At 42.5% G+C, this 18,359-nt stretch overlaps 1 protein-coding gene across 1 annotated transcript in view; it reads right to left on the reverse strand.

Annotated features, from left to right (window-relative positions):
- Positions 1 to 18,359, reverse strand: part of LGMN (legumain) — a 208,962-nt gene that overhangs the window by 49,679 nt on the left and 140,924 nt on the right. Inside the window, exons 9-11 of the mRNA XM_044074652.1 lie at positions 17,839 to 17,957; positions 15,470 to 15,559; positions 1,548 to 1,748 (exon numbers count right to left, since the gene is read on the reverse strand). Of these exons, the coding sequence (XP_043930587.1) occupies positions 1,548 to 1,748; positions 15,470 to 15,559; positions 17,839 to 17,957 (410 nt within the window). The remainder of the gene's footprint in view (positions 1 to 1,547; positions 1,749 to 15,469; positions 15,560 to 17,838; positions 17,958 to 18,359) is intronic.

Genomic DNA, 18,359 nt, shown 5'->3' on the forward strand with positions numbered 1-18,359 from the left:
AAGTAGAATTAAGAATAATTATAATATTTCATTTTAGCAAGCGGAAATGGTACCTTCTAGTTAAAATAAAACAGTTAGCAAGTTCAGCTTTTTTAAACTTGATGTAACTGGAAATTTCCACTTTCAGAATTCTGTAAGTGTGTGTGTGTGTGTGTGTGTGTGTGTGTGTGTGTGTGTGTGTGTGTATTCCTTATGAATGATATTTAAAGAATGTAATAAAAGCAGATGTGGCATTTTTCAAGTTTGTGTCTTGATGGCATACCATTAAAACTACAAACTTTAACATTTAACATGTACTGAACAGTTAAATCTTTGCCTTCTACATTTCCAGCACCGTGATGTGTCCCAGCATGTAAGATAACTTATTAATGTTGTGACTTCTGTCTGTGCCTTTTATAGTTTTTTGTGTCCCATGTAATGGCCACATATAACACAATGCCTACTTTTTTTTTTTTTTTTACTTTTTCCACGTGCTGTTAAATGAATAGTCAAACAAAAAAGCTAAAATGCAAACATCTTAAAAACAGCATAAGAAGCAGATTTGAATATTATATTTAAAGGTAGGGGTGCAACCTATATGTTAAAGTCTTCGATTTGAGAAATGGTTTGAAGCTGTATAACAGACAGAAATTATTACGCTTAATGTATTTTTACAAACTTACCAGTTTAAGATCTAAATGTATTAGGTACAGATGTCTGGGTATATTTATAACACATGCCTTCTAATTCAAGGAGTAAAATTGTCACAGTCTTGCAACTGTCAGCAACTTACCCAGACTAATTTGATGCTCTTTTAACTGTACTGCATTACTTTGACACATGCATGTAGCTAACAGGCATCATCACGTTAGTACAACATACAAAATGCTTGACTGCGCTGTCCTATATCTCCTGGGTTAGGGTATTTCAAACTACAATGGCTCAACAGATAATGCACACACATTTGAGTGTACAAGATTAGAAGATTGCAGGTTCTATTCCCACACCAGGTGCATTTTACTGACCCCGATCTGCAGATCATGAGGCAGTCACGCATTCTTAAGTGTGTGGCCCTTCAGTTAAAATATAAACGAAGAACCATCTTGGTGGCAGCTCAGATGGATGTAAGGAATCCTGCAGTGCTTACTGAAATGAATGGAGGACAAGCTCTTGTGTAGTGGCCAAATTTCCCTAATCAGTATGAATACAAGCTTGGGTCTACTAAAAATATGCCACAAGCCTAGTGAGACCCAATAATCTGAATACTGAGAAGCATGATGCCTAAAATTGCACTTTTACAAACCTCCATTCATCCCCTACAGAAACACGCTCTACATACCCTTCACACTTGAAAAGCTAACAGGTCTGTGCTGTATTGTAAGTACTTGCCATGACCAAATTTGTTTCTGAGAAAACAATCTGAATCATGGGCTGCCACATGGTTACATAACTTGTATTACCACTGACCAAGGTCAAGGTAAGACACGGTCTTTAACAGAAAAGAAATACTGACTGAGTTGGCAAGTATATTATTTACTGTATGCCATCTAAACTATAACCAGTTTTACCTCCAAAAGAGTGTTGATCTCCTGCAAGAGTTGCCTAGCCTCTGCAATATCATTTGTAGCCATTAATTTCCTTTTCAAAATAGCCAGAGGGACATCAGAACTAGGAACAGCACCAGCATTTTTCAAGGGACTTCGAGGCTGAGGTGAAGACTTATGTGAAGCAACCCCTTGGAATTCGATCAGTGTCATTTCAGAGACGGTCTGAAGAGTAGAAAAAGAACACAGACGATAATTTCAACATGAAAAAGTACAGCTACTTTCATTAATAGTTGATATGCAAACATATTTTCTTTATTCAGCTGCTTATAGATTACTGTTCATACTTCCAAATGATACCTGATAATCAATGATTGATGCTGATAAACGCATTACATAAATATCAACTTTGGTTATAAAAACTGTAATGTTAATTCAAGTCTACATACTCTGGAGAGTTCCCATCTCTTACAACAGCACTTCACAACTGAAAACAGAACTTACTTGTTCTGAGTAAATGTATTGAATTACTAGTATTTGTAAAATTTAATTGTACTACCATGTACAAATAATTGTAACATGACCACATAATGCTTGCGTCATCTAATGAATTACTGCTTTAGATGGCTATTGCACCCATAAAGTCTCAATATTATACATTAGATTTTCTTTCATTTATTTTTTGGACAGCCGAAGGCCATGCTTAACATGACTTATTTTACTGGTACATAGAAATCATAAAAAAACTTTAAAGGCATGACTTCATGATGGAAATTCTGTCCTAGTATTATGTCACATTACAGATTTCTTCCTGTGTGTGTAACTCAGTTAGTATTGTGTCATATTACAGATTCCTCTACGTGTGCGTAACTCAGATGCAGTACAATGTCATATTATGGATTCCTCCATGTGCTTAACTCAATCACAGTAATATGTCACACTACAGATTTCTCCCTGTGTGTGTAACTCAGTCGCAGTACGATGCCATACTACAGGTTTCTGCCTATGTGCATAACTCAGTCGCAGTAGTATAAAGAAGTTATGTCTTACCATAACTTTCCATCTGTATTGTTGATCCTCGTTCAGTCATTATGCATGGGTATCGATTCCAAGCTCGGAACCTAGCCGGCCATTTTCCAAGCTCGCGTCAGCTTCAAACTCTCGAGCTAAACTCTTACCCACAACCCCCTTCTCCCTGTTACCTCAGATTGAATTTGCAAGTCAAAGAAGGTAGAGACTACCTCTGGAAAAATAACCTAAGAGAACCGGATGGTGAGATCCACTAGAAACCACAGGATGGGGAAGGAGGGAGGGTCGTAATGACTGAACGAGGATCAACAATACAGATGGAACGTTATGGTAAGACATAACTTCTTTATCTGATATTGTTAATCCTCGTTCATTCCTTACGCATGGGACAGAGTCCCCAGCTACCTCTATTCCTGGGAGGATCTCATGGAAGGACATTCCTGAGCACCATAGAACCGAAAGATGCTCTTCCCCTGGAGGCCAAATCCAATTTGTAATGATTGATGAAGGTATGAGGCGTAGCCCAAGTTGCAGCTGCACAGATGTCATGTAAAGAAGCTCTGGCACGGAAGGCAGCATAAGTTGCCACCAACCTTGTTGAATGAGCTTTCATGGTAGTAGGCAATGAGATATTACGTTGTGTATAAATAAAGGTCACACAGTCCTTCAACCATCTAGCTAATGTGACCTTAGCAACAACAGATCCTAATTTAGGTCCAGAAAAGGCCAAAAATAACTGGTCAGATTTACAAAAGGGTTTAGTCCTGTTTAAGTAAAAATGGATTTGCCTGTGTATATCTAGGGTATGTAGGCAATACTCTCCTCTGTTTGAATGATTGGGAAAGAAAACTGACAATTCAATGGCTTGATTAATGGACATTTCAGAGATCACTTTAGGCAGAAATGACGGATTAGATCTCAGAGACACTCTATCTCTATGAAAAATCAAGTATGGACTCTTGATACATAAGGCTTGAAGTTCCGAAATATGTCTGGCAGATGTAATAGCGACCAAAAACAAGGTTTTCCATGACGAATACTTGAGGTCGCAAGAAGAGGCTGGTTCGAAAGGTGACATTGTCAGAGCTTGTAGAACGAATGATAAATCCCATGGTTGAATAGGTTCTCTGAAAGGTGGCTTCAGATGATTCACACCTTTTATGAAGGTCTTGCACAATTTATGAGACATAAGAATGGAATCTTGGACACTCTCATGAAAATTAGAAATTGCAGCCAAATGAACTCTAATGGTAGAGGCCGATAGACCCAACTGAAACAGGTCGGCCAGATAGTCTAGTATTATCGACACTGGTGCTAAAAAGGGGTCTACTTGTTTATCTTTCAGCCAACAGGTAAATCTTTTCCACTTGCTCAGATAAGTAATTCTAGTGGAAGACTTATGAGAAGCAATGAGAATATCACGTACTGGTAAAGAAAGATCATTCTGCCTGGCAATCAAGGGAATTGGAGTAGCCACGCCATGAGCTTTAGGCTGTTCAAGTTGGGATGAATTAGGTTCTGTGGGTGTGAGATCAGCTCCGGGGTTGGATGGAGAATCCATGGTTGATTTAGTAGGTGAGGCCAAAGGAAGGGGAACCAAATCTGTCGAGGCCAATATGGTGCTATGAGGATCATCTTGCTCTTCAACCGGCGGGCTTTCTTCAGAAACTGAGGAATGAGGGGAAAGGTCGGAAATGTGTAAAAAAGTCCCAATGGCCAATCGTGGACTAGAGCGTCCCTGGGTGACTGTCCTGGAGGGAGAATCAGGGCAAAGTAGTTGCTGCATTTGTAGTTGGTCAGGGATGCAAAGAGGTTGCAGCAAGGACAGCCCCAGCAGTGGAAGATCTCCACCGCTATCAAGGGATTCATGGACCACTCGTGAGGTTGTAGAATGCACCTGCTGAGTCTGTCTGCTATCACGTTGGAACTCCCTGGAATGTGCATTGCTAGAAGAAAACAGTTGGTAGCCATCACCCAATGCCATGTCCTCATGGCCTCTCGACAGAGTGGGTAAGATTTGGTTCTGCCCTGTTTGTTGATGTACCGGACCACCGCTATGTTGTCTGATTGAATCGCAATTGTCCCAGACAGCAGCAGGGGATGGAATGCTTGCAATGCCAGAAGCACCACCCTCAACTCTAGAACATTTATATGCAGATGGGCCTCCAGTTCGGACCAAGTGCCTTGGACTGTCTGTCCCTGACATAGCCCCCCCACCCCCACCCCATCAGGGAGGCGTCCGTGGTCACTGTGGCCTTGGGTTGTTGGGGGAAGAAGGGGTGAGACCATTGAGAGAGATTGTGTGTCATTCACCAATTTAAATCCTGTTTGCACCTGTGGGTTACTTGAATCATGGCTGAAAGAGGATGATGAAAAGGATACTTTTGGGTGAGCAGTAGCTACTGTAGAAGCCTCATGTGAAACCTGATCAGGGGAACAATGGTGATGGAGGCTGCCATGGAACCCAACAGCTGTAGAACCGAGTGAGCCGTGGATTTTTCCTTTGAAAGGATTGGAATTAGTTGTTGCTTTATTCTTAGAATTCTGTGCTCTGGAATAGCAGCTCTGCAGTTTTTTGTGTCCAAGATAACCCATATGAATTCTGTCGACTGAAATGGGGTGAGATTGGATTTCTGCCAGTTTATGGTTATGCCTAGCCTTTGAGCAGCGAGGAGAGAGTATGCCAGGGCTTTTTCCAGTAGATGTCTGTTGGGGGCGGAGATATGCCAGTCGCGTAGTTATGGAAACACCTGGAATCCTTGAAGTTGCAAGTGAGCTGTGACAACTGCCATACACTTTGTGAACACTCTGGGGGCTGTAGAGAGTCCAAAGGGCAGTACTCTGAACTGGTAGTGACTGGCTCCCGCACGGAAGCGCAGAAATCTTCTTGATGGCCTGTCCACCTTTATGTGGTAGTACGCATCTTGAAGATCTATAGAGCACATCCAATCATCTTTTTCAAAAAGCGGGAGGATAGACTGTATTGTGACCATCCGAATTTTTGTACTCTCACAAACTTGTTCAATACACTGAAGATCCAAAAAGTACAGTTTTGTACCTACCATAAATGTAGATGTTCGAGGATCCACATTGCTGCAGTCCTAACTATTGGGGTAGTCCGCTGTCCAGTCGGCCCGAATACCAAAGTATATGGCTGGCGTCGGTCAGGCGACGCCAGGGTACTAATGCGCATGACCGACGTCATATCCTCAGACTTTTCTTGCCCCAGATGTCAGAAGACCCTGAAAAGCTAAGGCCAAAACCAAAAATTCCAAACATACCTGCACCAAAAATATGTACAATATATACAAAATTACCAGAATATAACCTCACCTACACAACCACCCTTAAACACAGAGGGAAGGAGGGAGGGGTAATTGGACTGCAGCAATGTGGATCCTCGAACATCTACATTTATGGTAGGTACAAAACTGTACTATGTTCTTCATTCCACATTGCTGCAGTCCTAACTATTGGGTAGAATCCCAAAGCAGAGGTAAGGGAGGCTGGCAAATCATAAGGAAGCAGGAACTGACAACATGCCTTGCAAAATAGCTGTGGCAAAACCAGCCCTAGACTTAGAGTAGAGAGGAAGGTGATAATGCTTAGAGAAAGTATGCACTGAACTCCAAGTAGCTGCCTCCAAAATATCCTTAGTGGCCACCCCTTAGAAATGCTGTAGAAGTGGCAGTAGCCCTAGTGGAATGAGGCCTAATTCCAGCTGGAATCTCCTTGCCATGATGGGAATAACAAAATGCAATGCAAAACCCAATCCACCTAGAAATAGTTTGTTTTGACACAGGCTTGCCCTAACCCAAAGCAAAAGAAACAAACAACTGCTGAGACTGCCTAAAATCCTTAGTCCTGCTCAAATAATAACGCAATTGCCTGTGTACATCTAAAGTGTGCAAAATCTTTTCCCCTTTATTTTGGGGATCTGCATAAAAGTAGGCAAATGAATAGTTTGGTTTAAAGCCACACTAGAAACCATCTTAGGCATAAAGGAAGGATTAGTACGTAAAGATACCCTATCCTTATGAAAAATCAAAAGGCTCTACCGCCATAAGGGCCTGCAACTCAGACACCCTTCTTGCAGAAGTAATGGCCAACAAAAAGCAGTCTTCCATGACAAATATTTCAATTCAGCAGTAGCCGAGGCTCAAAAGGTTGTAGAGTAAGTTTCTCCAACACAAAATTGAGATCCCAAGCAGGAGTAGGAGCTCGGGGTCTTATATTCTTTGCCCTCTAAGAAATTGCTTGAACAAAGGATGAAAACAATGGTGGGTCACAATCATAGTGAGCTGAAATTGCTGCAGCATGAATCTTAATGGAAGAGAAAGACAAACCTTTGTCCAATAACTCAGTAAGATATTGAAGAGCCACACTCAAATTAGGCTCAGAAATCTCCAAATTGTTTGCTGCACTCCAAAATAAAAATCTCTTCCATTTTTCTGCGTACACTTTCCTTGTACTAGGTCTTCTGGCTTCCATAATCACATTTAAAACTTGTTGAGGAAGTAGAGACCTGCTGTCTTTCAAAACAGAACATGCCAGGCTGTTAGATGAAGAGATTGAAGCTTGACATTGAGCAGGTGACCGTCCCTCTGAGACAACAGGTGTGGAATCAAGGGTAAAGGCCATGGAGGCTTCCTTACCAGACTCCTCAGTAATGGGTACCAGTGCTGCCGAGGCCAATCTGGAGCTATTAAAATCATCCTTGGCTTGTCTTGTCTGACCTTTAGAAGCACCTTTGGGAGAAGAGGCAGAGTTGGAAAAGCATACACATGAAGATTTTTCCAACTGAAAGAAAGAGCATCCACTTTCCAAGCTGTGTGATGAAACCTCTTTGTGCAAAACTTTGGCAGCTGGTGGTTTAGTGGAGAAGCGAACAGATCTATGTCTGGAGTTCCCCATGACACTGTCAATTTTCGAAATACATGAAGATCCAGTTTCCACTGGGATCCATGATTTGTCTGCTTAACACATCTGCTAAGGAGTTCTGTGCTCCGGCAGAAACCTTGCCTGAAGAGTTAGTTGCAAGCTGAGCAGTCTCCCATAAAATCATTGCTTGCCTGCACAATGGGTAAGAATGTGTTCCCCTTGTTTGTTGATGTACCACATGACAGTTGTGTTGTCTGTTAGAATCAACACCTGCCCTGGAAGAAGTAACTCCTTGAAAGCCATTAATGCAAACTGGACTGCTAACATCTCTTTCATGTTGATATGTAGATGCTGTAGTCTGGCAGGCCACTTGTCTTGTATCCACTTTCCATTTAGATGAGCTCCCCAAGCAATGTCTGAGGCATCTGTCGTTAGAATCTGACTCGCCTCTGGCCGGGTCACAGAGAGTCCCTTGTTTAGGTGACATTCCTGAGCCCACCACAAAATTCCTTTTGAATGCAAGGTATTATTTGAATGACAGTGTCCAAATCCTGGCAGTGCTGTGTCCATACATTTTGAGATACCATTGCAGCTTCCTCATATGCAGTTTGGCATTGGGAAGCACCAGAATACAAGATGCCATGAACCCTAAGGCTTGAAGGACTGTCCTTGCAGTCAGCCCGGACTGAAGAGATAGTTGATGGAAGTAACTGGAAAGATTCTTTTGTTTGTCCGGGGTTAAAAGGCCATCTGGGCTGCTGTATTCAGTCTCACACCCAGAAAGCACATGTCTTGAGAGGGTACTAGACTGGACTTTATTTCGTTCACAGAATACCCTAGGCATCTTAGCACTGCTATGACATAATCCAAATGCTGTAGAAGGTCTTCCTTTTGAGCTAGAATCAGGCAGTCGTCAAGTAAGGATAGATTTGAATTCCTTTTAGCCTGAAGTAAGCTATCACTGGAGCCAGAACCTTTGTGAATACTCTGGGCGCAGTGGATAAGCCAAAGGGCAATGCAGAGAACTGATAATGAGAATTTCCAGCTCGAATACTTCCTGCAACTTAGTCTTATAGGCACATGAAGATAAGCTTCCTTGAGATCTAAAGTTACCATCCAGTGATCCTTGCCCAGCAGAGGTAAAAGCTGTTGTAACGTCAACATTTTGAACTTGGGAATGTCCAGATAAGTGTTGAGGGTAGATAAATCCAAAATTGGCCTCCACGTGTTCCCCTTCTTCGGTACTAGGAACAGGCGAGAATAAAATCCTAGTCCCCTTTCTGGCACAGGAACTGGCTGAATGGCCCCTATGTGGAGCAACAGAGAAATTTGCTTGTGAGCCTCTTGTCTTTGTAGAGGAGGAATGTCCGGCATGCCTTTGAAAGGAGGCATGGTATGGAAATAAAACCTGTAACCGTGGTGAATGATATCCAGAACCCATCTGTCTTGGGTAATTAAATCCCAATTTTCTTTGAAAAGAGACAGCCTTCCTCCCAAAGGTGCTGCCAGGCGAGAATGTACTGGCAGCTGAAAAGGCAGGTCATTGGGTCTGCTTACGAAGGACTGACCCCTGCCCTCACCAGAAGTCTGAGCAGGGGAACTCCTGTCCTAGGCCTAAAAGAACCTTGAGCTCTGCCCCTACCACGTCTAGACCTACCCCTAGACTGGGAATCATAAGCAGGATAAGTCCATCCCTTAGTAGGCCAATTTCTACTAAACTTGGAGGCTGCACCTGCAAAAATCCTTAACAGTTTGCATAGACTTAGCCTTGTCCTCCATTTTCTTTAAGACTGCTTCCACAGGCGAACCAAACAACACATCAGACTGCAAAGGAGCATCCAAAATCCTTGTTTTAACATGCTCAGCTAAATTCTGATCTCTCAACCAGGCATGCCTACGAAGAACAGAACCAGTGGCAGCCACCCTCGAGGAGGCCTGCACAGCATCAAAACCACATTGCAAGGAATGTTTACCCACCTGTTCAGACACATGAACTAAATCCTGCAACTCTTTACACTCAATACCTTCTGCCAGAGCATCCACCTTAGATTTCAATTGTGAAAGGAGATAATTCTGATATTTTAACATGTGAAACTGACAATTCAACGCCTCATGGCTAAAGTGGAAGAAGTATACACTTTCTTTCCCCATCTATCCAAAGCCCTTGCCTCTTTATCAGGAGGAACAGGATTTTTAACAACAGAGGCCTTCACACCTTTAGGCCCCTGAGAGACAGTTTCGGGTCTGCCCTAGGACTCTTAAAAGATACTTATGAGCTTCAGGCACCCTATAGTACCTATCCGGTTTAACTGGGGCAGGAGGCAAAGAATCAGGATTGAGGGAAGCCTCTGCAAAACATCTTCCACCACATTCAGAACAGGAGGTATAGCTAAAGGCCTATGCTGGGGTAAAACAAGAATTCCTAAGCCTCTTCCTGGAATCAGAGAAATCTTGACCTTCCCATTTAAAATGCTCCCTCATGGAATGCAGAGTCTCTGAAAATGAAAAATCCTCAGGAGGAGAAGCTGAAGGAGTAGAATCATCCACATCAGAATCAGAATAAGGAGGATACTCCTGCAAGTCTTCAGCGAAGACTCAGAAGCCTCGAACATTGCTCAAAACTCTCAAACTCAGGTTCCACCCTAGGCCTCTTATCAGGAGGGGCATAGAACCTCTAATCATAGTAATCAAATCCTCTGCCATTTTAAGCATATGTTTCTTAGGCAAAGACCCTGAAGCACTAGGAGAAACCCCACTGAAGTTAAACTTGGCCTGCCTCTCAAAGAAGCCTTGGAAACAGAAGGGAGGCTCTAACCACCTTAGGAAGAGAGGGAAGAACAGCCACCTGAGAAGCCCCTCAGCCTGGCCTACTTCCTGCGAGGATACATCCTGTAACAGTAAAGTCTCCCTGAGACTCCAAAGAAACACCTGGCAAAACCTCCGGCTCCACTGAGCCTTCTAAAGATCTGGCGTCTGGGACTGTCGGTTCTTCCACTCTAGGCTTTGCTGCTTTGTCCTTGCGCTTTTTGGCGAGCGGGGCGAGGAGCCTCCGACGGCATTTTATAATTACAACGCTTCCCAAAAACTAACCTGGCACAGTCTAACCTTCTCTTAATAGTGCGTTTGTTAAATCTAGCACAAGAGCGGCATCCAACAATGTCGTGCTCAGGCCCTAAACAAGGTATACACAAAGTATGGTAATCCCTATGAGGTCATAAACCAAAACAGTCATAAAAGTGTGGGTACCTAATGGCAGTTCAACTGGTTTCAGTTATCAATTCTGACCGCGTCACAAGAATAAAAGTCCTCTTCAGGAACAAGTCATATAAACTCTTTCAATATTATCAAGTAGTAAGGAAACACCGATGAAAAAAGATGATAGTTAGTTGTGGGCGGCGGCTTTTTCAGACTTTTCAATTTCATCAGACTTTCAAAAGGTGTTCTAAAGCCAATAACAACCAATGTAAGTCTTTCTTTTGTGTTCCTGAAGAGGACTTACTGAAAGAATATTCTGACTAGGAATTCTCAAAATGACCATCGCAACTAACTTTATCCGAACCACACTTTATGACTTTTTTTTTGATTTATATGGCACCGTGCTCTGTTTGCTGTGTGTGGCCTTTTTTTGCTTTGTTATTTATAATCCCTATGAGGTATCTGTTTCCCACAAGAAATACAGTTATTCACTTTTTCTGACATCCGGTTAAATACTGAGGCAAGAAAAACCAAAATATTTTTGATTCGGTCTGAAACTCTGACTTCAGAAACTTTCAGAACGCCAACCTAAATTGCTTCTGCATCGGAAAAGACTGAGGATATGGCGTGGGTCATGCGCATTAGTACCTGGCGTACTGGGGTCAGTCTAATCGCCGTGACCGGCAACGCGTCAATATGGTATTCGACTGGACAGCGGACTACCCCAATAGTTAGGACTGCAGCAATGTGGAATGAAGAACATTTGGTCTCCAGTCCCCAGTTTTCTTTGGCACCAAAAATAGTCTTGAGTAAAATCCGGATCCTATCTGGTCTGGAGGGACTACTTGGATGACTCTCTTTCTTAGCAGCTTTGCTATCTCTAGTGCTGCTTCTTCTCTTTGACTGGGTGGAACGTTGGGAAGGTTTTTTGAAGGGACGGGACAAAGATCGAAGGGGATATGATAACCTCTGGTTATAATCATTTGTACCCAGGAATCGGTGGTGATGGTTAGCCAGGCAGAAGGGTACAAGGAGAAACATCCCCAACCACCTCCAGAGGAAAGGAGTTGGGCCGCTCTTCAGGAGCGCTGGTAGGATTGACCAGGGAAAGAATCCCTGGAACCCTGGTTATGCGGACCTCCTCTGCCCCGAAAGGAGCGTCTTCCCTGAGAGTTTCCCCCTCTGCCTCTGGGGGAGAACTCGGCCTGTGTGTCACGGAAAGGACCCTGAGATTTCTTGAACCATATGTTCCCACTCTTTTGGTTTTAGGTGAAAGCACGTTAAGGGGAAGAATAACGGACACTTATGGCAGAAAGGGTCTTACCATCCTGTTCACATCTGGCCAGTGTGCTTTTAACTTTGGACCCAAACAACGAGGTGGCCTCAATGGGGGCATTAAGAAAAGAAGATTTAACGGGTTCCGCGAAGTTGCACAAGCGCATCCAGGCGTGTCGTCTCAAGACCGCAGCTGAACCCGCTGCTCTAGCTGCTCCTGCTGATGCGTGAGATATCAGTCACATAGAGGAGTTAGATATAGATTCAATGGTGATCAGACACCGCACCAGTCAAGGTTTCAGAGAGCTTAGAAACCAGATCCCTTTGAAGCCTGGTAAAATGTGTCATATAATTCAGGGACCTGATAGCAAAGGTCGCTGAAGCAAAGGTGCACTTCCCTATCCTGTCCAGGGCCCGGGACTCTTTGTTAGGTGGATGGACAGTCTGGCTTTCTTCTTCTGCCAGATCCTTTTTTGTTACGGCCACCACTACCAAAGCATCCACAGGAAGACCTTTGTACCAATGGGGATCTGAAGCAGGAGGGGAGAAGATCTTATCTGGCCTCCGGGGAATAGCTTTGATGGTATCAGGAGCCTTCCAAGCATGCTGCACGATGAGCCGGACAAGTTCATCGGCAGGTGGAGTAACCCAGGAGGTAGGGGGCCGGGTGTGAAAAGCCTGCAGGAACACAGATTCCTCAGAGGTCGGATTAGAAGACTGCCAGTCACCTCTCTGTTTCAGGATTTTGAGGATATCACCAAAGGATACCTCAGAGGGTGACTGAGGGGATCCTTCCCCCTCATCAAAATCTGTGTCTTCGTTGAGGGACTCCTCTGTAGAGTCCATGTGCTTCCTCTTACACAAACATTTCCAGTGGACCTCCTCAGCGGGAGAAGCTGGAGAAGACAGCGGAAAAGGGGATTCCTGAGGGAATATGTCCTGCGGCCCTTGCACCCAGTGTCTGCTAGATGCGACTTGTGAAACCAGTGTACGAGAGGAGGGCGGAGGTATAGACAGTCCGGTACCGCCAGCAGCAGCGAAAGCCTTCTCCATCAGTTGGAAGGCTGGTCCACCCGAAGAGGAGTGTATGTCTAGGACAGGTGTAACCCCTCCCCTAAGTGGCTCAGCCTGCCGACCCGGAGTCCCTGGATGGCTGTGCAGCAGCAAGCTATGCGTGTCACAGTTGACATCCTGGGTTATAGCAAAATTTTCTGGCCATGAAGGCAACTGCGGTTCCTTAGTGAGATCCATAAAGGGAACCGCAGAAGGGGAAGACTGTGTTATATCCATGGACTTCAAAGGCAATGAAGGAGGAGAATAAGAAAGGGTCTTTGGAGATGGGTGATCACCTCCCAAGGAAGGATACTTCCTGAGGGGTGGGATACCTCTGGCCAAGAGTACCTGGTCCACAAGATGCAACACATCATGTTCGAAAAGGCTTCTAGTGGACCTCATGGAGACTGAGGGAGAAACAGGCCTGTCCACATAAGAGGCAGACTCAGTGCTCATCTCACCTGACCACACCGAGGACAATGGTGCCGAGAGAGACTGGACTACTGTTGTCTGCACCGAAGAAGTAATCGGTGCTGAGGTCATTGTCTGCACCGACACAGGGATCGGTGCTGAAGTGGTTGTCAGTGCCGAAGCTGGAAGCAACAAAACTGGAGTCAATAATAAAGGTGTTGGTTCCAAGGAAGATCTCGGAGCCAATGCAGCCAAGGTCTGCGCCAACTGAATGGTCGGTGTCGATACAGTAGTAATGGTCTGAACTGAGGAGCCCCTTGGTGCCAATATATAGAAGGCTGCAGGAGAAGACGGAGCCAAAATCACTAATGGAACCGAAGGCCTCGGTGCCGAAGGTCTAGGCACCGAAAGCACTGGGGCTGACTGAGAGAGCTCCGGAGCCAAAACTTTAGCCTTTTCAGGTTTTGGTTGGCGGGAGTCCCCAGCCGGGGATGAAGGCAAAGATTTAGCCTTAGTAGGAACATCCAAGGTTTTCTTATGGGCTCTAGGAGGGGTTGAGGCCTCTGACCCAGAAAAAGCCTCTGAAAAGGGAGATTTTAGAAGTCCCTTCAGTATCAGCTTGTTTTTCCTTTCCAACAAGGTTCTATTAGAAAAGTTCTCACAGATAGTACAGGGTAGATCAACATACAAATGGGAAGCTCCCAAACAATAAACACACCAAGAGTGTGCATCAGAAGTAGGCAGTTTGTGTCCACAATCAGAACACCGCTTAAACCCCGGACTACCCTTCTTATCTGCGAGAAATGGGTGAAAGGATTACCAACAATGGTAAAGAGAGAATACCTCGCGGTAAAAGTGGTAAAGAAAAAACAGAAAAACCTGAAGAAATTATGAATGCTAGATGCAATAGGGTAAGAGACAATAAAATATTAACTTTTCTGACAGAAAAGTAATCTGTAAAGCTATTAAACAACAATTGACTATGCTTAGCTCAAGAGAAGTAGCTTGACATGACCAAATGGCAACACGGCAAACAAAATCTGAGGTAACAGGGAGAGGTGGATTGTGGTTAGGAGTTTAGCTTGAGAGTTTGAAGCTGACGCGAGCTTGGAAAATGGCCGGCTCGGTACCGAGCTTGGAACCGATACCCACGCGTAAGGAATGAACAAGGACTAACACTACCAGATGTCATATTACAGATATCTCCCTGTGTATGCATAGCTCAGTCACAGTACATCATATTACAGATTTCTCCCTGTGTGCGCAACTTAGTCATACTACTACATCATATTACAGATTTCTCATTGTGTGCATAACTCAGTCACAGTACTACACCACTTGCACTACTGTCATATTACACATTTCTCACTTCGTGCATATTCAGTCACACTACTACGTCATATTACAGATTTCTCCCTGTGTGTGCAATTCACTTGCACTACTGTCATATTACACATTTCTCACTGTGTGCATATTCAGTCACACTAATACGTCATATTACAGATTTCTCCCTGTGTGTGCAATTCACTTGCACTACTGTCATATTACACATTTCTCACTGTGTGCATAACTCAGTCACAGTAAATCGTATTACAGATTTCTCCCTGTGTGTGCAATTCATTTATACTACTGTCATATTACACATTTCTCCCTGTGTGCACAACTCAGTCACACTACTGTCATATTACACATTTCTCACTGTGTGCATAACTCAGTCACAGTAAATCATATTACAGATTTCTCCCTGTGTTCACTTGCACTACTGTCATATTACACATTTCTCACTATGTGCATAACTCAGTCGCAGTACTGCATCACTTGCACTACTGTCATATTACACATTTCTCACTGTGTGCATATTCAGTCACACTACTACGTCATATTACAGATTTCTCCCTGTGTGTGCAATTCACTTCCACTACTGTCATATTACACATTTCTCACTGTGTGCATAACTCAGTCACAGTAAATCGTATTACAGATTTCTCCCTGTGTGTGCAATTCATTTGTACTACTGTCATATTACACATTTCTCCCTGTGTGCACATCTCAGTCACACTACTGTCATATTACAGATTTCTTCCTGTGTGCACTATACCTACTTTGTTTCCATACTCCATGACATGACTACTGTTGGTGAGTTTTTTCACAACCTGAAACTGAGCGTGAAGAGTTGTTTTGTCCATGTTCTCCTACAGGAAAAAAAAGCAAGAGAAATAATGGTATCCAGAAATTCTTACAGTATATATGTTACAGTGCTCAACAACAACAAAGACATACTCCGTAGACTTGTTCTACCGTATTCTGAAGAAACAAAAACTCACCGTCAGCTCTCAATGGCAGATTTACCCACAAATAACCCCCCCCCACACACACACACACACACACACACACACACACACACACACACACACACACACACACACACACACACACACACACGTGTGTGTGTGTTTATGTGCATGCAATTCTGTTTAACATTCCAATAAAATTACTGCATATGGCAAGACCTACTCAATTTTAGACAAGGAAGTAAATGCTGACCTTCCAAATTTTGCCCTTTGAAAAGTGGCTTTACAACTTATTACTTAATCTTTATTCAATGACTAGACACAATGTAGGTACAACTATTTTATAAGTGAAAGTGTTGCAAACTGAAGTATCTTGGTACAGTTTCAAATAATTCTAAACAATGACTGTCACAGACATCAAAACTGCATCCAGTATTACTGAATTTAGATTTAAACAAACTCCAACAATGACAAATCTTATTCTGTTAAATCTGCTAATAATGTGAAAGTTGTTGACTATTTTATATGGAAAAGATACTATTGCTCTAGAGGAAAAAGCAGGACTCTGTCAAAGCACAGAATCATGAGACAAGAGCAATGAAAACCACAACAGTGATCACAAACAACCCTGAAAACATACCTAACTGCAAAACTCCCTATCACTACAGACAGAGTAACAAGCACCAACATGGGTACTGGAGGAGCAAGTACAGGATTTGATACTGTGGGTTTCAGCATGCTTCTATTTTGGTACACTCATTTCATGACTCTGTGTTTCAACAGCACTCTTCACTCTTAGGACTGTACATATCAACTACCCGGACCACACTTAATTATGATGCAAACTCAGAATTCATTATATTAATAAAAAGTCAGTATTAGGTTTGTATACATGGAAAAATAATACATTTCACTCTGTTTGCGACTGGTGAATGACCTATAAGTCAAACAAATGCATACTTCATTAAGTAAAACCTAATAAGTGACCTAGGTTTTAAAGGACAATGTCTCAGAACCACAAAACAACTATATTAATTAATATGCTAATAATGTCAAAGAATGTAAAGGTCATGACTCATTATATAAGAATGTGGCAAAGCCTCACCAAAATTATGCAAGCCTGAGTATGGCTTCCATGTCTTAAGGATCATGAGATGAATGAAAGCTGAAAAGACCATAAACAACTGATTCTACTGATATATATATATATATATATATATATATATATATATATATATATATATATATACATATTTATATACACATAAACACACACACATATACATCTACAGATATGTAATTCAGATCAATTAGCTTTCCAGTGGATCAAGTTTTGCCATAACTATATCACAGGCCTAGTACAAGCAAGCATAAGCAACTGCATTATATACAGAACAATTAAAATATATACTACATCAAAAAAATTCCTGGATAGTGCAGTACTATATCTGTCAAACATCCAGAATTTTGTAGAATGTCCCTGATACTGCCTCATATTTTTGCCCTTCCCCTAATAAAATTTTTGATTTTCTGGTAAATCACTGAGAGTTACAGTCAGTCAGTGATGCTGGACATTAGTTTTATTTGTTAATGTTCAGAAAATGTGTGTTGATATAAAACCGGTTTATCAGCTAACTTTTTATGTAAATTAGAAAATTATAAAAAAAAAAAAAAAACATTTCTGATTTTGGCCCTCTGTCCTCCCAGTGTTATTTATGACACCCACATGAAGACAGTATACAAGCTTGCATAGATCCTAGTATGTGTGTCCAAGTCACCAAATCATGCCTATCTTATTGCAGACCTCCCCTCCCCACAGGCAAGTGCCACACATGATGCTTCTGCCCTCAAATAAGAAATGGCCATTGTTTGATTCAGCCTTGACCCCCTGACCAAAATTTTCAGCATCTCAGGCTCATTAAAAACCCAGGCCACTGGTGTCTTGGCTCTCTGCTAGCAGATGGCTTTCCATTCTCATGTTTCCAATATTTGGAATTTGGATGTTTACCATTTTAAGGTGAATGATAACTGACAGGCAATTTGAAGTCCTGAGGAGAAAACTTTTCTACTTCTTCCACAGTTTGAGATGCAATAAATCCTACACAAAAACTTATTAGAATTATAAATGCTACTTAGTGACCAGGCAGAAACATGGCTAGTTCTACAATATAAAAACCCACCACATCTGAATCTTCCATCCAGTTCACACTGTACTCATCTCCAAGGTATGTCTGTCTCAGTTCATCATAGTAGCAGGCATATGACGACTCATCTGGATTTGCAGCTGTTGTGGCATAAACTGTAAGTCACAAGCATAGCACAGTTGTTAGAGAGACTGCAAAGCAGAAAACTTGATTGCTGCCTGACTGCAGCAAACTCGTAAATTATAACACTAAGCATTAAAACAATCTCAATTTGCTCCTAGACAAGGCATGTGTTGTTAGACACAAAACAAATTGACACACCTGTAGTTAGTGCTCGTCATGGTTGCTGACCCTTATGTTTTAACTGTTAATGTCATGAAATTTGCAAATATTTTTTACTAAAAAAAGACTAAACATATTTTAAAGTAAATCATGTCCTGTCTTCGTTTAGGCAAGGCAAACAAAATGTTCCACTATCCATTTTCGTGAGTTTGATTTTCCCCAAAATTGTACAACTTACCAATTTTGTGATCATATATTTGTACACTGACAATGCT

Source organism: Protopterus annectens, chromosome 6.part0 (assembly GCF_019279795.1).
Source record: "Protopterus annectens isolate FY-2018-M chromosome 6.part0, PAN1.0, whole genome shotgun sequence".
NCBI lineage: Eukaryota > Metazoa > Chordata > Ceratodontiformes > Protopteridae > Protopterus > Protopterus annectens.